At 41.9% G+C, this 27,731-nt stretch overlaps 1 protein-coding gene across 8 annotated transcripts in view; it reads left to right on the plus strand.

Annotated features, from left to right (window-relative positions):
- DIS3L2 (DIS3 like 3'-5' exoribonuclease 2) overlaps window positions 1–27,731 on the plus strand; it is a 361,340-nt gene that overhangs the window by 119,170 nt on the left and 214,439 nt on the right. For all 8 annotated transcript variants that reach the window (XR_011562175.1, XM_070774057.1, XM_070774030.1 and 5 more), the window contains 2 exons: window positions 24,593–24,693; window positions 26,523–26,770. Coding sequence is in view for 7 of the 8 variants with exons in the window: in XM_070774057.1 (XP_070630158.1) it covers window positions 24,593–24,693; window positions 26,523–26,770 (349 nt within the window). In the remaining variant the exon portion in view is untranslated. The remainder of the gene's footprint in view (window positions 1–24,592; window positions 24,694–26,522; window positions 26,771–27,731) is intronic.

Below are 27,731 nucleotides of genomic sequence, written 5' to 3' on the forward strand. Positions count from 1 at the left end.
ACTTGAAGAACCACTGGCTTAAGCTATTGAAATTGATAGTTGATGCTGAACAAGACTTTAGTGAATGTTTTAATTATATATTGTTAGGAAATGTAGCACCGCTTCATTTCCTTAGTTTCTTGTGGTTATTGGATTGGTTTTTTGTCCATGTATTGGTACTTAAAATAATTTGGATAAAAATTTATTGCCTCAATCCTTTTGCTCAATTGTGTGGTCCTTTTTGGGGACTGTTTGTGCCCTGTTTTGACTACAGCATGATCTATATATGTCTTGGTTTATCAAACCTGTTCACAGTGTGAATTGCAGAATCTTTACATCCTCTTAATATGTTTAATAGTTTATAGCATTATTGTACTTTAGGAAAAACCAATGAGTATTTTGTGTTTTTTAGTATTAATTTGAAAGGAAAATTTCCAGCAATTTCCTACATATAATCATTGATACAATAAGAAAACTATTGGTGTTGTTTTGTCTCTTTAAACTAGATACCTTAATGAATGCTCTAATATTTCCAATAATTTTCTCATTGGTGGTTTTGATTTTCTAGGTATAAAACAATTTTATCTACAAATAATTTTGTCCTTACCATTCTAATTTTGTGCTTTTCATTTATTACCTCATTGCGTTGGCCATTACTTTAAAAACTGTATTACATAATGGTGGTGGATGCCTTCTTCCGGACTTTAATAGGAATGCTTCCAGTATTAAACCCTCAAGCACGGTGCTGGTTGTTGGCTTGAGACCTAGTTAACCAAGTGTCCTCTTTCTTTTCTACTTAAAGTTTATATGGGAATGGATATTGAATTTTTATTTTAAGTGCCTGTTGAGCTTCTTTCAAGATTTCATTTTTTCCCCTTTGGCTTGTTTACTTGATAATGTATATAACATTGAATAATTCTTACATCCCTCATACAACCGTGACCCTCATTTGGTCATGGTGTATAGCATGTTTTAACATGTAACTCAATTTGGTTTGCTAATGTTTATTTTTGATTTTTGGATTTATAATACAAGATGTGAGTTTCTTCTTACTAGGCAGTCTTTGTTATGTTTTGGTGTGTGTGTATATATGCTCAGTTGCTCAGTTGTGTCTGACTGTTTGTGACCCTATAGACTGTAGCCTTCCAGGCTCCTCTGTCTGTGGGATTTCCCAGGCAAGACTACTGGAATGGGTTGCCATTTCCTCTTCCAGGGAATTTTCTCCACCCAGGGAGTGAACCTGCGTCTCCTGCATTGGCAGGCAGATTCTTTACCACTGAGCCACGTGGGAAGCCCTGTGTCTTGGTATCAGGCTTTGTTAACTTTGTGGGAAGAACTGGGAGTCTTTCTTTTTCTCGCTGCTTTGGAGCACTTAGAATAGCATTCAGAAGGATGAAGTGTTCCTGGTACTTGAACCATTTAAAGCACTGATGGTTGAAACATGGGTTAAGACTTTATCTGGCAGCTTTTTCCATGTCTAATGATTGTTTGTTTCTGTAGGGTTTTCCCCTCTTCTTGTGTTAATGTTGATAATTTGTATTTTGCAAGAAAATTATACATTTTAGCACCTATTCTAATATTAATATTTTAGAATAGAGTTGTACAAAGTTTTTTTCAATTAATTTCCTCTGCATCTATAATCAAACCTTTCAGTTTGCCCCTAATTTTTTATTACACTAGGAAGTGACGTGTCTGTGTTTTAGTAGAGATTTATTTCTCTTATTTTTATTTATTGTCAGTAATCTCTACTTTTATCTTTAGACATGTTAAGTCTGAGGTAGTTAGGTGTAGTTGGAAATGTAGGTTAAATTTCATGTCATAGTTTGGGTGGGAAATGTAATTTAAAGAATCATTGGCATCTAGTTAGTTCCTTGAAGAGAACCCCTCCATTCTAAGGGTTTCTTTAAGGGACTGTCAGAGTACAGGGCCTACCTGTTCTCTCCTGCCACCTGAGTTTCCTTCCTTGAAAGAAATAAATATTATCGCACTGCTCCCTGCCCTACAGACTCCATAAGAAACTCTTATGGGTTTAAAAGTCTTCCGTGTGTGTGATGAAATATATATAGCACAAAATTTGCCTTTCTAATCATTTTAAAGTTTACACTTCAGTCCTGCTAATTACATTCATGATGTTCAACAGCCATTACTACTATCTAGTACTATCCCCACACTTTTTTAATCATGTTACACAGACACTCTAACGGTTAAACAGTAACTCCCTGTTTAATCCACCCCAGCCTCTGCTAACCACTAATCTGCTGCTGCTGCTAAGTTGCTTCAGTTGTGTCCGACTCTGTGCAACCCCATAGATGGCATACTTCTTCTCTTTAAGTGGTCTCTTCTTTTTTTTGTTTTGGTCTATTCTCGATATGTCATATGTAAATGGAGTCATACAACATTTCTCCTTTTGTGTCTGGCTTATTTCATTTAGTCTAATGTCTTCAAGATTCATCTATGTTGTCACATGTATGAGAATATCATTCCTTTTCATGACTGAGTAGTATTTCATTGAATATACATTTTGTTTATCCATTCATGTTAATGGACACTGTTTTGCTTCTACCTTTTGGCTCTTCAATAGTGAATAATGCCAAAATGAGCCTTGGTGTGCAAGTATTTGAGTGAAAGTGAAAAGTGAAAGTGAAAGTCACACAGTCGTGTCCTATTGTTTACGACCCCATAGACTGTACAGTCCATGGAATTCTCCAGGCCAGAATCCTAAATGTATTGTAAAAATGAGCATTGGTGTGCAAGTATCTGAGTACCTGTTTTCAGTTCAGTTGGAATTACATTCAGGAGTAGAATTGCTGGGTCATATTCTACTACCAGCATATTCTACTACCAGCATATTCTTCTACCAGCATATACTACTACTGCATTCAATATACTACCATATACTACTACCAGCATATTCTACTACCAGCATATACTACTACTATATTCAGGAGTAGAATTGCTAGGTCGTGTTCTACTACTACCTACATCACACTACCCACACTACCTATATCAACTGTTTGAGAAATGTGGGTATTTGTAAAAGAATTTCCACATGTACACCCATGGTGGATTCATGTTGATGTATGGCAAAACCAATACACTATTGTAAAGTAAAAATAATAATAAATAAAGGATAAAAAAATAAAATTTCAAAAAAAATCATTAAATACCTAGTGATTAGAAGGGTTAACAAAGATAGAAAACCATGAGGAATCTTGAAATAATAACAGTTGCATTTGTTCCTTATTGAAATATACCTGGAGCTTGTCTAGTTCTTTCTCTGGCTTGTTGTTTTCACTTTCTCCTCTTTCCATTTTTTATAGAGTCACTCCTACCTATTTTCTCTTTGATGTTTCATTGGACCTAGGAAATTGGAGCTTCAGAACATTTTTCTAACATTTTAAGTAGTTAATTTTATAGAATATACTCTGCTCCAATCCATTCCTTACAGCACCTAGGAATAGGCACACTTGTCAGCCTTTTTGCTAGCACTTAAACACTGAATTACTGGGATAGAAATTTAAATAAAAGGAAATAATCTGCATTGAGTGCAGTTCATGCTGTTACCGAGGAACAGAAGTTCCCCGGTCTCTAGCAGTCAGTCTCTATGTGTGCCTGCCCTTCTCCCAAGTAGAGGTGAATGAAGACTTGAAGGTCTCTGGAGCCACCCACTGCCCCCTGGTTCTTTTAACATCTTTTGTGGTATTACGTTCCTAATTCTCTTGTTTGACTTTTAGCTTTATACTTGCCTACCTGGATTACTTAATAATCTACTTTTGGGGAGCTTACAGATCAACATCTTTGTGTGATGGTATCATTTTCTCCCTTTTTCCAGTCATCCTTGGAATCTTTCTTCCAAGTATGTCTACTTAAACCCCTTTCTGGTACTTTTAGGTTAGGCAAGTCCATGCTAGTGACAAGAATCATATCTGTTTACAGTTACATTAGACATCATAAAATTTTGGACCTACTCAAGTCCTACAAGATCAAGTACTCTCCTTGACATGTGTTAGTCTATCCCAGGGGCTTCCCATGGAGCACTATTTCATGACAGTAAGTGAAAATAGTTCATTTACTTTAAGTAAGATGGCAAGGTCAACTTATTTTACTTTTGATACAAATGATACCAGCCTACCATGGTAATATAGACTTTTCTTGCTGATCAGAGGCTCTAATGAACAGTTGTGTGCTTTTGGTTAAGAAGTAGGATAACATTAATTTTTGATGCATGTAAGTTACTGAAAACACTTTAAAGTGTGAGATCTGAGGCAAAAGTTAATTAAAAATGTATTGTAAAAAATTCTGCTTTGATTAAAAGGTTAGAAACAACTGATCTAGTTCACCCCTTTTGTTTTACAGACGAGGAAACTGAGACTCAGAGAAGTTACTTGGCATGTCCAGTGTCCCGCAGGAAGTTAGTGAGTTCATAAAAGAAAAACACCTTATACCTCTAATTACAACAGATAATTTCTCCAAATGGGTTGCATTTTTTGAAGAGCAAATCGTGCCAGATCAGTTTAATTTCTTTCTACAAGAATTTGTTGAGCATTGTTCATTGCCCACCTAGAGTCTATTTCCCTCTTTCCCTTTTGCCTATATACCCAGATTTTCATCTGGACATCTGCCCATTCCCCGACTTCCTTGGACTTTGAGCTAAGTTGACCCCAGCTGCTGAATTTTGGTTGCCTTATACCAATTGGTTAAGTTGCTTGGTCACCTTGTGCCGATAGGACTTTCTGTACTGTTCAGTACTGTCTCTAGCCACTTAGTCACATGTGGCTATTGAGCACTTGAGATATGTGACTGAGAAACTGAATTTTTAATTATATTACTTTTAATTTATTAATAAATAGCTGTGGTTTGTGACTACTGCATTGGGCACATTGTAGTGTCCTACCATTTCCTCTTCTCGTAGGCACATGACCTAAGCTGTCTAATCAGGGTGACTCCTGTTTAGAATTCTGGGATGTAAATAGTGTCCTGGTGGATGTGAACATGAAACACATATCCCTGATTGGTACTGGAAGCTGTCGTATGACTTGCCAAGTGTCGTGGAGAGAAGAGTGAAGAAGCAGAAAAAACTCTGGGCCCCTACAACCATCACTGGGCTGAGCCTTGGATCAACTGACTTAAGGCTTGCCTTCCTTCTGAACTTCTAATTTCATTAGCCAGTGAATCACCTTTGAGACATAAGCCAGTTTATGTGGAATGTTCTGTCATCTCAACTAAGAGCATTCAGACAGATACAGAGGGAACGACCAGCCAGGCATCCTGCCACTTCCTCGGTAAAGAAAGGTGAATGAAGAGTAAAATCCAGATGCTTGTCCTTGAGGTGAAATTATTCCATGAGAGGAGATAAAGGAACAGACACGTGTTCTGGATCTTGACGGCCCTCTTCCCCTTCCATGGGAACTGCCTTTACTAAAGTGGTCAATGTGCTCTGCCCTGTCCCCAGGACTTATTTGGATCCTGAGTGGACATGTGACTTAAGTCATATCAATATATTGGCTGCCAGGGACCCATTAGATTTTGTTCTCCACAGCTTGAGGACTCTAGGGAATAGCACAGGATGCACGGGGCGGGGGATGAGGGGCAGTCTGGAGAGGAGGCTAGAGAAACAGGCTGTGGTGAACTTCTGTCCAGTTATCTGTGTTTGCTAAGAGATCTGGGTAACGGGAAGTCACCCAGCATTGTTAAGGAAACGAGACTGATTGTTAGGAAGAGGGGAGAGATTGGGGCATGGCAATGGAACCAGTTAAGATGTTTGAAGACCTGGCTGAGAGCAAAGGCAGCTGGCATGCAGGAGAAGGGATAGGGAGGCAAGATATTTTGGAACCAGAATTGACAGAGTTCGATAGTAGATCTGATATGGGACATAAGGCAGAGGAACACTCAAGAATTCAACTAACTTGATATCTAATTAGGCAACTGCACAGGTGTTGACATCTTACATGAGAAAAATAAGACCAGGTTTGAGAAGGACGATGAATCTAGATTCTGATTATGTGTTGAATTTGAGTTGTATGGGGGACATTCAGGTTGTGACATTCAGTGAGTGATTGAAAATAGAAATATAGACCCAGAGGAGGACTGATGCAAGTTCTAGATCTGAATATTGTTAGTTAAAGCTGTGGGAAATAGGAGAGATTATCGGGTAGATGGTCCACAGTTGGAATTACCTGAAGTAGTCAATGGCACCCCACTCCAGTACTCTCACCTGAAGAATCCCATGGACAGAGGAGCCTGGTAGGCTGCAGTCCATGGGGTTGCACAGAGTCAGACACGACTGAAGCGACTTAGCAGCAGCAGCAGCAGCAGTCATTATCCTATAAACCAAGGCCTGAGCTGATACATATGGAAAACTCAGGGTCAAGGGTGATGTTTGGTACTTAACTCTCATAAAGATTTTGAAAGCCTTGCACGGGGCCTAACAGAAAAGTGTATAGAAATAAGTGATGACTGTTTTCTAGAAATGAAGGAATGTCTTTCTTACCTTAATGAATATCGAATGATTAAAGATTATTTTTTTAAAAAAGACTGATTCTCACAATTATTTAAAGTAACTTTTATTCCTATCCACTCCAGTATTCTTGGGCTTCGCTTGTAGCTTAGCTGGCAAAGAGTCTGCCTGCAATGCGGGAGACCTGAATTCGATCCCTGGGTTGGGAAGATCCCCTGGAGAAGGGAAAGGCTACTCACTCCAGTATTCTGGCCTGGAGAATTCCAGGGACTGTATAGTCCCTGGGGTCACAGAGTCAGACACGACTGAGTGACTTTCAAATTATTCAGGAAGGGCCTCTTTTTTTTTTTTTTTTTTTTTGCATTTAACCATTATTTTGAAAGAATGGCTTGAAAGAGAAAAGTTTAGTTTTGTACTTATTGAACTGGAAAGTGAGAATCATTACAGGTGGGGATGGTTAACGTCTACATCCCCACTTAGCTCGACCTGGGGTTCTGAACAGTTTTGTCTGTGAAGTTAGTTTTCAGGTCCTCAGACTCCAAGAAGGGAAGGCCCTGTCAAGACACCCTTCCGTGTCCACCCCTCCCGTCAGCGTATGCCAACTTTATTCAGTCGAGTAGTGAAGCCTTTTTTGTAGCTTAGTGTTTAACCTGCTTTCATAAGGTTTCATTTGGCTTTTTGCTTTGATGGAGACTCTTTCATTGCCACTCTGCAGATTTATGACTCATCTCTCTGGCATTGGTTTCCCCTTTTAGTTTGGTTCAGTTGCCCAGTCGTGTCTGACTCTTTGTGACCCCATGGACTGCAGCACACCAGGCTTCCCTGTCCATCACCAGCTCCTGGAGTTTACTCAAACTCATGTCCATCGTGTCGGTGATGCCATCCAACCATCTCATCCTCCATTGTCCCCTTCTCCTCCTACCTTCAGTCTTTCCCAGCATCAGGGTCTTTTCCAAGGAGTCAGTTCTTTGCATCAGGTGGCCAAAGTATTGGAGTTTCAGCTTCAGCATCAGTCCTTCCAATGAATATTTAGGACTGATTTCCTTTAGGTTTGACTAGTTTGATCTCCTTGCAGTCCAGGAGACTCTCAAGAGTCTTCTCCAACACCACAGTTCAAAAGCATCAATTCTTTGGCTCTCAGCCTTCTTTATAGTCCAGCTCTCACATCCATACATGACTACTGGAAAAACCATAGCTTTGACTGGACAGACCTTTGTTGACAAAGTAATGTCTCTGCTATTTAATATGCTGTCTAGGTTGGTTTTCAGATACTGCTTTAAAAAAGAAACCTAAAAAATGAATGAGTCACCTCTATCAGTTTAAGTGGAACCATCCTCCCACCCCTGCACACCTTTCACTAGGCCCCTGAGTCAAGCTCAGCTGCCTTAGTGAAGTCTCTCAGCTCTGCCTGCAGTTAGTTGACCCCTGTCTGGCCAGTCCCCTCCACTCTGACTCATTTGCTTGAGCCAGAGGCAGCAGTCGAGTATGAACTTGATAGGCTCGACTTGGGAGCTGATGTTCATTTCTACCCTCCTCATTTCAAGGCTGTCTTAATATCCGCTTCTGCAGACTCAACTACTATATTCTCAATTCTGCAGTTCTCCTAGGTCTCCCTGTACCTACTATTGCAGGTATAAATGCTCCTTGAGCCCACCCTGGAGCACTGAGGCCAGGATCCAAACCTGTCTGGCCAGTCCTGTTTGCATCTCCACCAGGGAAGGAGGAGCCAACAAAATGTGGCAACACTCCTAGTAGGAAACAAAAAAGTACTGAACAAAAGCTTTTGCCAGTCATTCTTGCCTCTTAGTGCTTCATTTTCCTTATTTGTTAAAAAAAAAAAACAAAAACACTTGAGAATAAATACCTGCCTTGAGTTCTTCACAGGTTCTTACATAAATCAAATGAGGTAATGGAAGGGAAAATACCTTGAAAGGGATAAATCGTAACATTGAGTTACAGGCCTTTTCCAAATCTTTTTTTTTTTTTTTGAAGCCTGTTGCCTCTTAAAGCAACAAGTGTCAAATGAGTTTTCCTGTAGAAAACTGATACCACATGATGTCAGTGATGAGCTCTAACGGCCCTTTACAGCTGTCCTTGTCCACCAGGGGCCTCCTGCCTGTCTCTCCAGCTTATGTTCTTGGTCCTGCCCACTCAGACCTCACCTCCAACCAAAGTGGACCTTGTATTGTCCCTGAGCACCCACTTCCCTCTTCCATCTTGGTGTCTGCATGCCTCTTTTCTGCCGAGAATGCTGCCTAATTCCCCAACTCTTCCTCTGAAAATTCCTCTAACCTTGACATTCCTCTAATGTCAACTGTCATTTGAAGTATATATTAATTATCACTGTGTAACAAATTTGCCACAAGCTTAGTGGCTTAATAGAACATGTTTACTATCTCACATCTTCCTGTCCCACTGACTTATCCCACTGTAGGTCAGTAGAACATAGTAAGAAATATGTACTTGGCTTCTGCCTCTGGCTCCTGACGGGCTTCCCTGGTGGCTCAGCTGGTAAACAATCCACCTGCAATGAGGTAGACTGGGTTCAATCCCTGGGGTTGGGAAGATCCCCTGGAGAAGGGAACAGCTACCCACTCCATTATTCTGGCCTGGAGAATTCCATGGATTTGTACAGTCCATGGGGTTGCAAAGAGTCGGACATGACTGAGTGACTTTCACTTCTGGTTCCTGACACAGAGCTCCTAAAGACCTTGGAATTTCCTGAGTGATAGGGGTGCTTGCCCTCATATTTGGCCTTTGACCCTAGTTCCTTGACACAGAGTTCCTAAAACCCTTGTAATTTCCCAAGTAATGGTGGTAATAGCATCTTAACAGAGCTCCTACATCTCTTGGAATTTCCCAAGTGGTAGGAGCACTTACTGTTCTATGCGGCAAGTCTTGGTGGACTCCTGGATAGCTTCAGGATGGGGCTGTTCATGAAATGATTCTAACCATTTCACACAATGGTTAGAAGCTTGACATTTTCAGCCCTACTGCCATCCTTCAGGAGCAGAGAGCAACTGAAGGTTGAGTTAATAATTGCTGATGCCTACGTGGTGAAGCCTTCATAAAAAGTCCTGAACTGTGGGGTTTGGAGAGCTTATGGCTTGGTGAATACATCCACGTCCTGGAAGGGTGGTGCACCACTCTACTCCATGGGGACAGAAGCTCCTGTGCTTGGGGTCCTTCTGGGCCTCCGGTGTCCCTCTCTGGCTGTATCCTTTATACTAAGCAAGTCAGTATAAGTTAAGTGCTGCCCTGGTTGCTGTGATGACTCATCAGTCATAATGATGACAGATTATCAGACCTAAGGGTGGGCCATGGGAACCCTCCATTTGTGGCCAACTCAGAGTGTAGGGTATCTGGAGACCCACAGCTTGTGTTTGGTGTCTGAAGTGGGCAGGAGCAGTTTTGTGGGACTGAGCCCTTCACTTGTGAAGCCTGTGCTAATCCCAGATAGTTAGTGTCAGGACTGAATTAAAATGTAGGACGAGCAGGCAGTGTCCACAGAGAACTGGAGACGTGCTTGGTGTGGAAACCCATACAATTGGTATCCTAAGTGTCGTGAGTAGAGGAAACGAGGTTCCCCTTTGGTCAGGAATCCGGGCATGGCCCAGCGCAGTCCTCTGCTTCAGGGTTTCTCACAAGGTTGCAGTCAAGGTGCTGGTCATCGGAAGGCTCTACTGGGGAAGGGTCTTCTTCCAAGTTTATGTGGTTGTTGGCTGACCTCAGTTCCTGGTGGGCTTTTGGACTGAGCACCAGTTTCCTTGCCAGCTGCTGCCATGGGTCTCTCTGAATGGCAGCGGGCTTCATCAGATCCAGCAAGGGACAGAGTCTGTTATTAAGTGGACATTACAGCCTCTTGGAACCTAATCATGGACGTGACACCGTGTTGTCTTGGCCATGTTCTGTTGGTTAGAAGCAAGTCATCGTCCTGCCTACTCTCAGAGGGAGGAGGGAGTTATGTCATAGTGTGACGAGCAAGAGGTGTGAGGGTCCTTGGGGGCCCTCTTTAGAGTCCACTCACCACAAGAGGTTTTCCCCATGAGCCTCTACTTACTTCTTTCAACTAAATGTGTGATCTTTCCTTTCTGTGACTTCTTTTTTTCTGTGTGTGAGTCTTCTTTACAGCTACTTTTTTGTTTTTCTTCACTTTCCATGACTGATATTATTGGGGTTGAATATTTCCTTTGTTTCCCTCATATAACTATTTTTGCTCACCTTTCATCTACTTCTAACCTCCAGAACAAAGTCTTGTACTCAGGAAATGTTCTGCAAAAGATTATTCTTTCCTCCTTTGAAACTGAAGAAGGACCAAACTAGTTGCTCTCCTGTCTAACACCTGAATCCTTTTTCTCCATAGCAGCCACACAGGATCCATTAACAAACCTTCAGATTTGCCAGTTAGGCATCAGAAGCAGTGACTCATCCATGTCTATATAACCTGGCAGCAGTGATCTGCCTGATTTGCATTTAGAACTATTCTTGTTACCTTATTAAGGAGAAGAAATTTTCCATTAAAGAAGCTTCAAACATTAGCTACTTTTGAGTGGTGCATTGTTCCATTTGCTGGGGGCTTGATGGTTCTCAGGAATGACGTAACCTCTATGAATTTTTTTCTTCTTTAAACTGTTTTCTTTTGCCTGGTAATGATTATTTTGGAGCCCTGCCATTTTTAGGTATTTAATAATAACAACTGAATTGATAAAGGGGGCTGGTTCTTTAGAAGCAGCATTTTAATTCTTCCCTTTTGCCCAAGCAGTGAGCTGCATCTTATTATCCCTGTTGGAAATGTTCAAGAGGATGAAATGTCATATGTGCTTTAAGTGACTTAGAACATGAGATATATATGTATATATATATATGTTTGCTGTATGTGGGGTCCGGGTTCAAAACACAGGGGAACTCATTTTCTTTAGCTGCCTATGCTTTGAGGCCAGTCTCTACCCTCTACAATAGCACAGCACCTTGTTCAGTTTTTGAAGTTTTGATGGATAGCTAATCTTTAGAAGGCAGGTAAAGAAACATTAGTCAGACACTGTTATTTCAGGTACTGAAAAGTAGCAGGTCAAGCTTGGTGTCTTTAAGAAAAACTCAGATGGAAGTCAGCTTAAACTTGGAAGAGTCATTCATCTGTGGGGAAAAATGCAGAATTAGATGGGAGCACATAAGTATGTGTGCCTACATTTTGGGTCTTTGGGGAGCCATGAAGCTCAAAACCAATTAAAGCTTTAGTAGAGAGAAATTTAAAAGTGGTTTCTCCTAAGGCAAGGGAAAGATTTGGAGCAGAGCGTATTCAAAGAAAAGCAATGTTGATGATGTAATTAATACAGTTAACAGCTGGAAATGGGAATTGGTGCAAAGCCCCATTTGAGAAGACCTTGTGAAGGATTCAAGTTTGGGCCCCCAAAGTTACTGTATCCAGGGCACAGCTTCAACTCAGGAACTTGAGCGTATCTTCATGGTCAGCCTGGTGAGAAGGGTGACCAAGTCCTGCCACAGTGAGTCCCCCCATTCTTCATCTCTCATCAGTCTATGAATTAGAACAAGGAAGGGAACTGGTTGGTGAAGGAATTTTGTTTTTTTCCTTTTAATGCTGGAGTGTTAGCATTCTTTTCATTCATTTATTCATCTTGTTACTCTTGTGTGAAATCCTTCTTTTCCAGTCTATACACATCTGTCTACTTTCAGACAGTGTTATCATCTGATTGATAATCCCAACCTCTGCCCCAAAATGTAGAACTGGATCTCCAGCTTGAGTGGAGGAGGCAGTCACACTTATATCCCATAGTCACCCAAACTCAGGATGGGCCCAGGAGTTGATCAACTTCTCCTAGTATCTTATAAAGGCACATCTCTCTAAAATCATGTTTTCTTTTTCATTCTCCCTCCCACTGTTGTTCAGTCACCCAATCGTGTTTGACTCTTTGCGACCCCATGGACTGCAGCAACTAATCACTTCCATTAATGCTGTTCAAATCTTGAAAGTTCTGAGGCATCATGGGAAGAGGGTGAGATTTAGGATTGAATCCTGCCCTTGTCATTTCCTAGCTGGTATCCACAAGCAAGTGTGTTATTTAATTTTCGTGATCCTCAGTTCCTAAATGATCTTTTAGAGCCTCATCTCTAAAATTGGCATGATAATCGTGCCTACCTCATTGGAATATTGGAGAATATTACATGGGAGGGCATATAAGCCCCCTAACCCAGTGCCAGATGTGTGCCACAGGTGCTCAGTAACTAGTTACCATCACTGTTTTGAATTCATGGAGCACAGTGCCCGGCATGTTCAGGGCTGCTGTCTGAGGATGCCATTTGTTTGTAATCCCCCCCTGGGGTTGTGAAGCCTAGCTCTGAACGTATTAGGTATCCTCTGCCTCCCCTAGCACTTTTCAGCAGATGAATTGGCTTCTGTGTTTCAAAAAGCAAGAGCTGTCACCCACCGACTTCCCCTGTGGAACCCCCTCAACTTTCCAGCGCCAGACAGAGCAACTGGCTTGTGTCCAGGCTCATCCCCAACCTGATTTATTTTGATGCAGGGAAGGTGGACTCTCTCTGTCCTGCTGCCTGAGGTTAGTCCTTCCCTCTGGTTCTGGATCCTATCCCTTCCTGCCCAGGGTCCCCTCCCTTTCTTCATGGTGCCCTCTTCAACCACACCTTCCTTACTGATTCTTTCCTATCAGCAATTAACTGTGTTCAGGCTTCTCTTATCTTAAAAGCATAAAAGGAACCGTGTTGTGATTTCCTTCTCCCTCACAGCTTCCACCCTGTGCCGCGCCCACCTTCACAGCCAGCCTTCCGGAGCCTGGTGCATGCACACCCTCGACCCCCCAGTTCCCATGCCCCGTGTTCTGCTTCACTCCATTTCCTCCTGTGACCTTGTCACCACGTACACCCTACCGACCATACTTTCCTTATTGAGAGGCTTGCTTTCTTTGGCTCCTCTGACTTCACATTTGCCTGATCGTTCTCCTACCTTTTCTGATCATGCCTTACTTTCCCTTGCAGACTCTTCTACTTGTGCTTTCTTAATGCTGTTCCTGCTGTTGTTCCTAGGACTGCTCTGCTCTGGACTCTCTTCCCTTCTGATTCTGAACCATTTCCAAGGGAACTGGTCTATTCATCAGTCCTATGTACACGTGTTCAGTTCAGTTCAGTTCAGTTGCTCAGTCGTGTCTGACTCTTTGCAACCCCATGAATCGCAGCACGCCAGGCCTCCCTGTCCATCACCAAGTCCCGGAGTTCACTCAGACTCACGTCCATCAAGTCAGTGATGCCATCCAGCCATCTCATCTTCTGTGGTCCCCTTCTCCTCCTGCCCCCAATCCCTCCCAGCATCAGAGTCTTTTCCAATGAGTCAACTCTTTGTGTGAGGTGGCCAAAGTACTGGAGTTTCAGCTTTAGCATCAGTCCTTCCAAAGAAATCCCAGGGCTGATCTCCTTCAGAATGAACTGGTTGGATCTCCTTGCAGTCCAAGGGACTGTAAAGAGTCTTCACCAACACCACAGTTCAAAAGCATCAATTCTTTGGCACTCAGCCTTCTTCACACATGTAATATGCTCTTTTCTCTCTCCTGCCCAGACCTCTCTCTCTTAAGCATCAGATCTCATAGCCATCGCCTCAGACTCACCAAGTCCGACTGCACTTAGGTCCCTGCCTGGTTGCCTGAAGACTCTTCCTCTAGCTGGTCAGCGCACAATCGTTTAGAGCAGTGGTTCCTCACTTTAGGGGCCATCAGAGTCCCCTGGGAGGTGTGTTCAGTGGCTCGGCCCCATCCCTGGAGGGTCTGAGTCAGTAGGTCTGGGGTGGGGGTCTGAGAATATGTCTTTCTAAGAGTTCTCAGTTGATGCTGATGTTCCTGGTCGGGGAACTATACTTTGAGAATGTCTATTCCAAGGAAACGAGGCAGTCTTTTCCCATTCTTTATTGTTGTTGTTTAATCGCTGAGGCATATCCAACTCCTTTGCGACCCCATTGACTATATAGCCCACCAGGCTTCTCTGTCCATGGGATTTCCCAGGCAAGAATACTGGAGTGGGTTGCCATTTTCTCCTCTAGGGGATCTTCCCGACCCAGGGATCAAACCCACGTCTCTTGAATCTCTTGCATTGGCAGGTGGATTCTTTACTACTGAGCCATAAGGAAGCCCATTCCCATTCCTTACTCTACCCCATGTAATCTCCCCAGCCTCCAGTTTCCCACTAGCATCTGAATAATCTGGTAAGTTTTGCCTTTTAAATACCTCTCTATTCGGAATCCTCCATTCCCTTTGCCACTAGTCCGATTTATTGAAGTCACCTGCTACCTGGCCTTTCTGCCTCCAGTTTCACTTCTAAATCTGTTCCCCATTCAGCCACCGGTTAAACCATGAGCTGATTAAACCGTGTCATGTTAGTCCTCTGTATGCTTCCTTCCCTAGCTCTCCATTGCCTTTGGGATAAATCCAAACTTCATGACGTTGACCTCGTCTCTGCCTACTGATGTAGCACCATTTCTTCTCCTTCCTTCCTTTGCACAGAATGCACCCAGCATACAGAAAAGTGCAGGCAATTTAAATACATATTATATAGCAGTTACTGAGTGCTTGCTGTGCTCTAGCCACTGTATATACGTTAATTTCATTTACCATTCCCACTAACTCTGTAAGATGGGTTACATTTTACAGATGAGGAAATGTGACCCATTTTGTAATGTTGCCATTGTCCTGCATACCAGTCCCTGTCCAGTCAGTTGTGTTCAGGGTAACAGGGTTGGATTTACTCAGAACTGACTACCAAGAGCTAATGATAATGACTGTGACAACAGTAACATTAATAGTAATATCTAACAATTTTTGTTAATGTACTTTCTGCCAGGACACTACATGTAAACATAACTTACGTGTACTGTTCTTGATTTCCAAAAGAGGAAGTTGAGAGAGGGAGTAACTTGTTCAAAGTTACAAATTCAAGATCACAGGACCTAGATTTGATTTTAGGTCTTGGGACTCCAAAGCTCATGCTTTTAACCACTCTTGTCATTTCTGTGAGTGGAAGCAATGAAGTTATTTAGAGAGCTGTTTATCACTTGGCACCTTCTAAAATTTTAAATCCAGAGGTATCTTTCAGTGAATTATACAATTTTTGGCAACCTTCCTATCTCCTCATTGGAACCCACCCACATTCACCTGTCTTGCTTCTAGATCTTGTCATACTGTGGTGAGAAGACTTTAGACTTGGAGTCTTACTGGGTTCTGATGCCACCTCTACTAACCATCTCCTTGGATGAACCCTGGGATAAGTTATTTTACCTCTGTGAACTGCTGATTGCTCTAAAAACCAGAATAGTAATGCTTCCCTCATGGGGTTGCTGAGAATCAGTGTGAGAATACCTGGCTCTTCTCTCCATCCCTTGTGATTCTGCTTAATGTAGCACTGGGCCCTGTCACAGTACACTCCTTGCTGCGTTTCCTGCTCAGGTTACATTGTCACTCTCCTGTTCTCACTCCTGTCACTGCTCACTAGGCTCTACGCTGTTACCTGAAAAATATTTCTAAGATACAAACCTTAGTGACTTTCTGTTGATAGTAATGGTTGATGGTTACTCAGTCATGTACACTCATACTGAAACAACAAAAAATATTTGGATAAAATATAAAACCAAGACCAAACCAAACCCAATCTTCTTCCTAAAGCATTAGAGAGCTCATAGGCATTACCATGTTAAAATTGTAATGGAGAACTCATGCAAGAGTGCAGATTTGCCCAGCAGCTGTAGGGGACAGAAATAAAGCCCAGATTTCTCATAAGAAACTGGGACCCCAAAGGACTACACTATCAGGCTGAGGGTAGACCTGAAACATACCAGCTCTCTTGTGAAATTGCAGCGCAGGTTCAAGCTGACTGGATCAACCAAGGAATCGAGTCTTGAACTGGTTTATGGGTTGGTTGTACCTCGGGGTATCTGGCAAAATCTAGTGGAAACTCTTTCAGAAGGAAGGTTTCTTCAGCCTAGGCCTCAAATTATTCAGTAACCAGCGCATAAATATAACCAGGTACCCAAGGAAACCATACTCAAGGGCAAGAATCATCAGCAACACATACAACAGAAACAGCCCTTCATAGATGTCATCACATATTGGAATCATTACCATCTATAAAAGCTACTGTTTAAGGAAATAAAAGATAAGCTTGAATATATCTGCAAAGAATAGGAAACTGAAATGGGACATAGCAAATTTAAAAAGGAGCCAAATAAAACTTCTAGAAGTAAACATAACAGTAATGAAATTTAAGACTCAGTGGATGAGGAAAGATATATTAATTAAAAGTTTAAAGAGAAGAACTCAATGGATGAATATAACAGAAGATTGAATAAAGATGAAGAGAAAAATTAACAAACTGGAAGACAGTAAGAAAAAGTTATCCAGAGTAAAGCATGGCGAAAACAAATAGAAAATGCAGAGGGAGAGGGTTAGAGGCATGGAGAATAGAGAGGTCTAAATAAGAGACCTGGAAAGGGGATGAGAGAGAAAATGAGCCAAGGTGAAATTTAAAGGTAATCATGGCAATTTCCCATAACAACTGAGACACCAAACTTCAGATTTATGACCAATGATTATATGTAGAATTAAAAAAAAATTAAAACTTAGATACGTCAAGATGAAGTTACAGAAAACCAAAGGGAAAATCTCAAAAGCAGTTAGAGAAAAAGACAGATTATCTTCAAAGGAGCAATAGGCTGACCCTTGACTCCTCATCAGATATAGTTCTGATTACGTTATTCTCAAATCTTTCCATCCCTACAGGTAAAATACATGCGGTTCAGTGTGAGGCCTTTTGTAGTAGTCTGGTCCCCGCAACATGTTTAGACATAGAGAACCTTTGTTCTCCTCATTTTAGTCTTGATTGTGTACCTTTACACTTGGTTTTCTCCCTTTCTGGAATGCTCTGCATGCCCATACATCTAGCCAGCTCCTACTTAGCCCTCCCGTTTCAGCTCAGGGCTTCACCATCAAACTCCCTAGCCCCCTTCTTACTGTACTCACCAACTACGTGTACTTTCAGTAGTGTTTACATTTTGCTTCCCCTTGTGGCTCAGCTGGCAAAGAATCCACCTGCAATGTGGGAGACCTGGTTTCAGTCCCTGGGTTGGGAAGATCCCCTGGAGAAGGGAAAGGCTACCCACTCCAGTATTCTGGCCTGGAGAATTCCATGGACTGTATAAGTCCATGGGGTCGCAAAGAGTTGGACACTGAGCGACTTTCAATTTCACTTTCCCACACATGAGCTTTCTGAGGACAGAGCCAGGGTCATTTGTAGTGCCTGACACCCTACAGGTACCCAGGACCTTCACTGAGTTGATGCTTCAGGGAACGTTTCATACTCAAGGGCATACCATACTTGCCTTGAGTGGTATGCCCTTGAGCATTTCAGGGAGTCCCATGGCCACTTAAGCAATGTCTTTTTTAAAAAACATGGAACTGCGGGGTTTGATTTTTTAATTTAATTTATTTCATTTTATTTTTGATTGTGCTGAGTCTTTGTTGCTGCACGTGGGCTTTCTCTAGTTGTGGCAACCAGTGGCTACTCTTTGTTGAGGCGCACGGGCTTCTCATTGCAGTGGCTTCTCTTGCTGCAGAGCACAGACTCTAGGGCACTTGGGCTTCAGTAGTTGCAGTAATGGTGGCTCTTGGGCTCTAGAGCGTGAGCTCAGTAGTTATGATGCACAGGCTTAGTTGCTTCGTAGCATGTGGAATCTTCCCAGACCTGGGATTGAACCCATGTCTCCTGCAACTGGCAGGCAGATTCTTATCCACTGTAACACCAAGGAAGTCCTTAAGCAATATCTTGACGTAGGTTTTCATGGCATTTCCCCTGATGCTCTGATTCCTGCTTAAGTGGAGAATAGGCTGCCACAGCACCAGGATGTGCCTGTCGTCATCGCCTGCTCTGCCCTTTCATTACCCCCATTTCCCTGATGAACCTGGAATAACAATGTCCGCTCTACCTATTGTGTGAAGTTATGTTGTGGCTCAAACGAGGTCATGTGTGTGAACACACTGTGGACATTCTCTGGCACCAGGTGATTTCAGTAGCTTTACTTCAGAGTGAGAAACTTGCTCGGGCTGGCAAACTTGCAGCACAGAAAATGGGGATAACATGAGTGTTACCTGGCCTGGTGAGGACCTCTGTTGTCATTCCTACATTTCACTGGGGCCTGTAAAATAAGTTATCCTCATTGGCTCATTTTGAGAGATCTGAGGGGAATTGTTTTCATGTACCAATTTATATGACAGTTTTCATTGAATTCTTGGTGGAAATTGTAAATTTCTGTGACCACTCAGAGATGGAAAAGCTTAGATTTGTCAGAGTTTGTCACTCTTTGCATTGGAAAGGTTGAAACACCTTTTTTGCCCAATTTCTTGCTTTTTTCTTCACATTGCTTTCACTTATCATCACAGTCTAATCATCTGAAAAGCCGATGAATTTGTCAAGTGTTCAGAATCATCAGCCTTGTCGATCTGTTGCTTATGTATGAGAAGGCCAAATCAGAATGATTTTTAAGTAAGTGACAATGCCAACTCCAGCAGACCATGGTGTTTTACTTTTTGAATGTTTAAAATAGAAGTTTCAGATAATCAGCATAAAGAGATTAGGATTTCACTGGATTTTTCCTCAGAGTGTTTCTTGGTGAACATCATGAGCAGTTGCTGTCCTTGTAGTGTGTCTAGTTTTTAGAAAGTTCTCTTTTTTAGATGAAGAATATTGGTAGTCGCTAGTTTCTAGACATTTTAAGCTAGAAGGGACCACAGAATGCATGGGGCCAGCTCTGCCTTCAGTATGGCAAAACTGAAGACTGTGGGCCACACAGCCTTTTCCTTTGTTGAGGACTGCCAGCAACTCTGCCCTATTCTGGTAATTGATCAAGGAGTTTTATTGTTCTGTCAAAGCATTCTTCCTGATATTCAGTCAAAGGTCTTTTAACGTAGCCCCTTTTCTGGTACTAAGTCATTCATCGTGATGCAAACACACTTAGCAACATCCTTCTCAGAAATCTCCCTCAAATTTTGCCTCTGTTCACTCCCACTGCCACTATCTTAATTTAGATTCTGATTGTGTCTTGCCTAGCCTGTAAACCCAGCTTTCAAAGATCTCTTTAACTGTTGTTTCTCTGCTCCAGAATACCACCAAATTCAGAGCTATAAAATGTATGTGTCCCTGGCCTTTATAATGCTTGGTAGGATAGTATCTAAACTTATCAGTTTCACTGTAAGGACCTGTGTGTTCGGTTCAGTTCAGTTCAGTTGCTCAGTTGTGTTCGACTCTTTGCAACCCCATGGACTGCAGCTTGCCAGGTTTCCCTGTCCGTCACAAACTCCCAGAGCTTGTACAAACTCATGTCCATGTGTCTTAGGAAGTATGTTCTGCTGAGAGTGACATTAAATCCTAAAATATCACTGACTTAAATAAGAAGGTTTTTTTTTTTTTTTTTCTAGCTCACAGAAAAGAACAGAGGTAGACAGGTCAAGTCTTGTAGGATAGCTCCATAGTCTTCAACTGTGCTGTGCTTCTCTGCACAGTAGAATGCACACTTGTCCTATAGCCTCTAGGACCAAGATGAGTGCCCGAGGGCCAGCTCTCACATCCAGATTCCAGCCAGCAAGAAGAAGGAAAGGAGAAAAGGCTGTGCCTCCATCCTTTAAATTACAACTTTAATCTTCATCTTCCTTTACCACGTCAGGCTCTTTCACAGCTCTGGGCCACTGTACCAGGGCTGGCCTTTACCTGGAATGCCTTTCAACTTTCTTTGTTCAAAACATCTGTATATCCTTCAAGTCCCAACTCACTTCCTCAGTGAATTGTTCTTTCTTCCTTAACAGTGACAGTACATTATTCCATACTTGAGCATGTGTCAGTGGTTGAGCTTCATGAACTTACCAGCTGAAGTGACTTGGGTTTGAATTTCTTCTCTGTGGCTTGTGCTGTAAAGTATAAATATGGTTTAGTTTAGTTCAGTCACTCAGCCGTGTCTGACTCTTTGCAACCCCATGGACTGCAGCACACCAGGCCTCCCTGTCCATCAGCAACTCCCGGAGTTTACCCAAACTCATGTCCATTGAGTTGGTGATGCTATCCAGCCATCTCATCCTCTGTTGTCCCCTTCTCCTCCCACCTTCAATCTTTCCAGCATCAGGGTCTTTTCAAATGAGTCAGTTCTTTGCATCAGGTGGCCAAAGTATTGGCATTTCAGCTTCAACATCAGTCCTTCCAATGAACAGCCAGGACTGATCTCCTTTAGGATGGTCTGGTTGGATCTCCTTGCTGTCCAAGGGACTCTGAAGAGTCTTCTCCAACACCACAGTTCAAAAGCATCAATTATTCGGCGCTCAGCTTTCTTTATAGTCCAACTCTCACATCCATACATGACTACTGGAAAAACTATAGCCTTGACTAGATGGACCTTTGTTGGCAAAGTAATGTCTCTGCTTTTTAATATGCTGTCTAGGTTAGTCATAACTTTCCTTCCAAGGAGTAAGTGTCTTTTAATTTCATGGCTGTATCACCATCTTCAGTGATGTTGGAGCCCCCCAAAATAAAGTCTGCCACTGTTTCCCCATCTATTTGCCCTAAAGTAATGGGGCTGGATGCCATGATCTTAATTTCTGAATGTTGAGCTTTAAGCCAACTTTTTCACTCTCCACTTTCACTTTCATCAAGAGGCTCTTTAGTTCTTCACTTTCTGCCATAAGGGTGGTGTCATCTGCATATCTGAGGTTATTGATGTTGGCATATAAATTATACTTTGAGCCAGGGTCCAGATCTCTTTTCTTGAGTTCCAGAACTTCATGTTGAACTGCTTACTCAATATCATCACTTGAAGGTCTCATTGGTGGCTTCTCAAATGGAACCTCCTCCGTAATACTGATTGAACTCCTGATTTTCACCTCCTCTAGTCTTCCCTGTGCCAGCAATTCCTCTAACAACCTAGCTGCAGATATCAGAAAGCTGAAGTAATCCTTCATTTCTTATATGTAATAATCCTCACACTCTCATTTAATTGCCACCAAAGTCTATTAGTTCAGCCCCAAAACATGTCTTAAATTGATCCTTTTAGTTCCATCTCCAGTGCCGGCCTTATAGCACTATCCTCTCATGTCTGAACTTGGCAGTAGCTCTTCACTGGCCTCCCTACATCCACCCTCTTAGGTTGGCCCAATCTCAAGTCAGGCAGTCACTTTCTTGAACAGAATCCTTAGCCAGCTTCCTAATGTATGCAGGTTTAAACCCAGGATCCTTAACTTCTGCAGGGCCCCATCTGACTTGACTCCTGTCTACCTCTCATTTCCATTTCTTGCCACGCCTTTTCTTGCTCACGTGCTCTAGCCTATTGGTCTTTCCATTCCTTGACCGTGCCTAGGACTTCACACCTCCACCCCTTCCCAAGTACCATTCCCCACCCAGGGTCTTTTGTCCCCTTCCTCACTCCTATGCATACCTCCTCATGTCTCAACTCAAATGTCACTTGCACACAGGGCCTTTCTGTGACTTCTTAATCTAAATCATATGTTCTCTGTTGTTCCTCCTTGCGAGTGTTCATTCTTAGCATTTATCACAGTTTATAACTTCATATTGATCAAGTGTGTATTTATGGAATATCAATTCAGTGTTAAACTGTATGTTCCCTAAGAGTTGGGATCATCTTTCTTTTATTCACACTGAATCCTCAATGCCCAATGCTAATAAATACACATGGAATAAGTATAATAAACAAATGGTCTTGTGATTAAACAATGCAGTAGGTTCTCTCATTAAATTGACAGCTTTGCTATTTGATATGCCAAGATGTAGGTTTGTTGGAAACTTATTAAGGTGACTCACTTTTCTAACCTGGCAGTGTGTTTCTTCACATTTATTGAACATATTTTTGGTGCTTACCTGTAAGGCTACAGGCTTCAGTTTACCTTATAATATTAGAATGCATCTTTGTCTGAACAAGCCTTATTTCTGCCAGGATATCCAATGCAGCATGCAAGTCTTTTTTGTCCTTCATTATCTCCTGGAGCTTGCTCAAACTCATGTCTGCTTGGTCAGTGATGCCATCCAACCATCTTATCCTCTTTTGTCCCCTTCTCTTTCTGCCCTCAGTCTTTCCTAGCATCAGGGTCTTTTCCAGTGAATCAGCTCTTTGCATCAGGTGGCCAAAGTATTGGAGCTTCAGCTTCAGTATCAGTCCTTCCAATGAATATTCAGGGTTGATATCCTTTAGGATTGACTGGTTTGACCTCTTTGCTGTCCAAGGGACTGTCAAAAGTCTTCTCCAGCGATCCTTATGAACATAGACCCTGAAAAGGTCATCTCTGAAAATCACGATTGGCCACTTCCTCTTTTTTTTTTTAATGCAACTTGGCATAACCATTAGAACAGAAGAGTTGCTTATGGTTGGAATGGAATCTGAAGCAATAGTTATTTTAAGATGGAGCCATCAGTGACCATCACAGAAGGCTGCCTGCCCAGGATTTTGGGCTATCTTGGAAACCCCCTCATTACCTTTTCTTGATTGCCAGATCTTGATATCAGACATCTAGGTAGAGTATACTTGTTCGTGGTAATTCCAGCCTCCTAATCTTTCCTGAATTTGCCTTGTTCTGCAGAACACATTGACAAGATATGTTATGGGATAGGTCAACAATTTGTATAGGTCTTTTTTTTCTCCCTAAGAGTGTCAATCTTCCCTGGTAGCTCAATCAGTAAAGAATCTGCCTGCAGTGCAGAAGACCTGGGTTCAATCCCTGGGATGGGATCCCCTGGAGAAGGAAATGGTAACCCACTTCAGTATTCTTGCCTGGAAAATCCCATGGAGGGGAGGAGCCTCGTGGGCTATAGTCCATGGGGTTGCAAAGAGTTGAATACGACTTAGCAACTAAACCACCAAGAGTATAAAAGAGGTTGTTCTGGAAGCATCTGATGCATTTGGAATCCTGAACTTGGTCTAAAATAAAAGATGAACTTAGATGATGTCCCTCTTTTACTGATAAACATGGTGATTGACAACGGGAAAGTTTTCATTTGTTTTTCTTTTCAGAAAACAGTAAGAATTCTGCTTTCAATGGGCACTAGGTAGGTAGATTTTAGCATAGATGGAAAAGCATACAGTTGATGGTTCTTAAGCCCCAATAGGTCAGATCATGTCAGTGTTTCCAGAGTACGCCCAGAGTAAAGTTGGCTTTCAGCTAAGCCTTTGCTAAGAGGCCAGTCCTGAAAAGGATTTACTTATTTATTTTGGCCATGATAATGTCTAAATGATGATAAGTACAAGTCTCTCTCAGCTAGCTGGAGTGGGTCCCACATGAATTGGTTGTGACCTCTAACATCTAGAAACTCCAGGGTAGTTGGATAAGAATATTTTGTGGGGGAAATCTAATGTAACACATGAAAATATAAAATATTAAATGTTCAGAAGTGTGTAATTTGCTGCTTTTTTTTCATGAGTGGTTTTAATACTTCTGGTCCAGAGCCTAACTCCCTCTTTACTGGAGAGATGTGGTTTCAGTTTTTTGGGTGAATGTGCATTTTATAAGTTTTTTAAGAAAGGAAATTAAACAGTAAAAGACTTTAAGTACTTTACTCTTTATATAATGTCACTAAGAAAAGCCAGGAAAATCAGGGTTGGCTTTTTTATTTGTTTATTTAATAAATATAATCTATTTTCCACCATTTTGTTTGTTATGGCTGGTACCAAAGTACTTTTAACAGTTAACATTTATTTTGCTTTTGTTTTATTTCAGCAGATGTGCATATAAGTTAACATGTCTCTCTTCTTCCTTACGGGTAGGGGCAGTGTATAGCATTTAGTTTTTTTGGCATTTTGACACAGGCGATTTAGTTTAATTCAACGTAACTCCACTTATATGATGCCTAATATATGAATTATGTTAAACAGATAAAATGTGGCCTGCTGAGTGTGAGCATTAATATAAGTTGGTGATGTAATTGACCTTAGCCAAGTCACCTAACCACCGTGGGCCCGGGTTTCCTTTTCTGTAAAATGAGTAGTTTGGGGTAAATGGTATCCAAGAATCCTTGCGGCTCTGAGTTTAAAAGCACCATAAGTCTGTATGCCTCATAGCTCTGCATCTACGTCTCCTCTTCTTCTGTTCTCTTGTTTTAAATTAGGCAAAGAGGATGCTGGTGCACCAGTGATAAAAGACGAGAACACCTTCACGTCACAGGACTCCAGAGTGTTACCAGAGAAGTCGCTGCAGAGATCAGCAAAGGTCTTTGCCTGTTTCTTTCACTTGTCTGACTCGTAGCTGCTTCCTCTTGCAGGCCTCGCGTACAATTCAGTTAGGACTGAAGTTGCTCAGTTCATAAGAAAAGTCAGTGGAAGCAGGGAATCATAAAAAATGAATCTTTTAAATACATACATATATATATATATATATATATATATATATATATATATATATGAGCTTCCCTGGTGGCTCAGACGGTAAAGCATCTGCCTGCAATGCGGGAGACCTGGGTTCGATTCCTGGGTCAGAAGATGCCCTGGAGAAGGAAATGGCAATCCACTCCAGCACTCTTGCCTGGAAAATCCCACGGACGGAGGAGCCTGATAGGCTACACTCCATGGGGTCGCAAAGAGTTGGACACGACTGAGCAACTTCACTCACTCATATATATATAAACTGTAAACATATACCTATATATTCACTTGCCTGTCTTTGGCTGAATGGCCAAGGCCCTTTCTTGGTGTATGGAGGTATTTATTGAGGTTCTGTGTTATCTTTCTGCATAAACTGCACTATAATTTCTGGTTTGGTTTATTTAAAGCAGTGTGAGAATTTAGGTACTGGTGAAGCAATATGAGTGTAGACGCCTAGATTTTTATTGTTGTCATGACCATATATAATTCAAAAGTAAGTTTTTAATAAGGTATTTTCTAGTTCCTCCAAAGCATTTAATTTAGTTATCATAGTAACAAAACCAATTTGTTTGTTTGTGGTTTTTTTTTTTTGCATAATTCAACTTTATTTTTTAATGATATATGCTGGTGACATATTCAGATATGGGATTAGATCCAGCCGATCCTCGCTATGGGGGTAGCTCTGGGTGGAAGGAGTGGTACCAAGGGCGAAGTGTGTGAGAGCACGTGGTCTCCTCTCTGTTGGTACGTGTACCCTGGGAGTGCAGTGTTGACGCTCAGTCTAGCAAGTTGGCTAGGAGAGTGTCTCCTGAATACCGACATGGGGAATTTCTAAATTATATTACATATATATTATTGCCCCCCACCCCACCCAGCCAAGTGCCCATTCAGTTACCTAGATCTTTATTTTAAGAAGCATTTTGAATACTAACCATACACTAGGCAACATGGTAAGTGTGAAAGATTATAACAAACGGAAAGACCGTGGGCTGGATCTGGCTCACAAATTTGTGCCTTTAAAAAAAAAAAAAAGCTTTAGTTTTTTAATTTTTTTGGCCACACCACGCAGCTTGTAGGATCTTAGTTCCCCAACCCTGGATTGAACCTGGGTCCTCAGCAATGTAGTGGTAGTGGAGTCCTAACCACTGGACCACCAGGGAATTCTCACAAATTTGTTTTTTGTTTGACCTATGCAATGTTTAAAAATTTTGAGTTAGTAGCTTTCATTTAAAAAAGAAATGGAGTGGTTCGAGTTAAAAAAAAAAAATCAGGCTTCTGGCTTCTCTTGACAAAACAAAACATCTGGGAACACTGGGCCGCCTTCTTAAATGGCTTTGACTTTGGTCAGAACTGAGTAGAAGCAACCTCTGTAGATGGAATTTGTGTTCTGCAATTTGCTGCTGCCCCCCAATGGTGCGCTCTCTATTTTGTGTGTGTGTGTGTGTAGTTTCTTTGTTTGATCTAAAATTACCAGGCAAACAGCACTCGTATGCAAAACTGACACTGTGGTAAAGTCATTTAGTCACAGAGCCTCACTGAGAAGTAGTATTTCAGTAGGTCTTAGGAAAACTCTTGGACCCAGCGAGGTGACCAGGTAACGTTCTGCCTTCTCCCGACTGTTGTCTAGTTACTGTAGATAAACAACACTAACCATATATGTATCCTTGGTATTTTCAGGTGGTTTACATCTTGGAGAAAAAGCACTCACGTGCAGCGACTGGCTTCCTCAAACTCTTGGCTGATAAGAACAGTGAACTGTTTAGGAAATACGCCTTGTTTTCTCCCTCGGACCACCGGGTGCCTAGAATATATGTGCCTCTCAAGGACTGTCCGCAGGACTTTGTGACCCGGCCCAAAGACTATGCCAACACACTGTTCATCTGCCGCATCATGGACTGGAAGGAGGACAGCAACTTTGCCCTAGGGTAGGTGACCTTTGGCGAGAAAAACTACCGAAATCAGACACAATTTGGTTTAGGTAGCATTTAGATAAACGTTTTTATGTGTATTTTAATTACTATTTCTTCATTAAAGCATGGGTCCTAGGCATATTTTGCTCGTAGTTCCTCAGAAATGGCCCTTAGCTACCACCTCAACTGGTCACCTATAGGTTCCTTGAATTGCCACCCTTTTTGTTTGTTTCTGTTTTTTGGTGTAAAACGTAAGTACATTCTAAGCCTCGACTTACTTCCTGTTATGTTACGAATCCTGTTTGTACTTGTGAATTTGCAAAGAATTCATCACATCCAACAGTCACACCCCTCCTTTCATACACTAGCATTCAAATATGTGAAATTGGAGGTATATTTATGGGACCTCAGTTTCCCGGGCTTATAAACTAAGAATGTAAAGATATGTTTGAATGATATGCTTTTTTGGTATTGATCCTTCAGAGGTTTCCTGGAGGAAGAAATGGCAACCCACTCCAGTATTCTTGCCTGGAGAATCCCATGGATCCAGGAGCCTGGCGGGCTACAGTCTATGGGGTCGCAAAAAGTCAGACACGACTGAGCGACTAACACTTCAGAGGTTTCACTTAATAGCATTAAATGTTAAATCTTCCTGCCAAAAGCAAGGGAAGGGTGCCATGTTTTTAGGGAAGCTTTCAGAAACCAGTCTCACTTAAGTATAGATTCTGTAGCCACAGAGCATCAGCAGCAGCCACTTCATTATCATCTGAAGAAGCTGCTGGAACCAGCTGTTTGAGCAAATGCTGTGCCTGTTTCTTTCTTACAATTGATGTTCATTTTGAAAGAGAAGCAGTATTAAGTTTTAGCTAAATTTGTAGCCCTTTATTATGGGTGGCATGCTTCACAGGAGATGAAAATGAAGGCATAAAAGCTAGAAGAGTTTGCTCTGATGCTACTCTCAGCCTGATTTGGTGCC

The sequence above is a fragment of the Bos indicus genome, chromosome 2, assembly GCF_029378745.1.
Source record: "Bos indicus isolate NIAB-ARS_2022 breed Sahiwal x Tharparkar chromosome 2, NIAB-ARS_B.indTharparkar_mat_pri_1.0, whole genome shotgun sequence".
Taxonomy (NCBI): Eukaryota; Metazoa; Chordata; class Mammalia; order Artiodactyla; family Bovidae; genus Bos; species Bos indicus.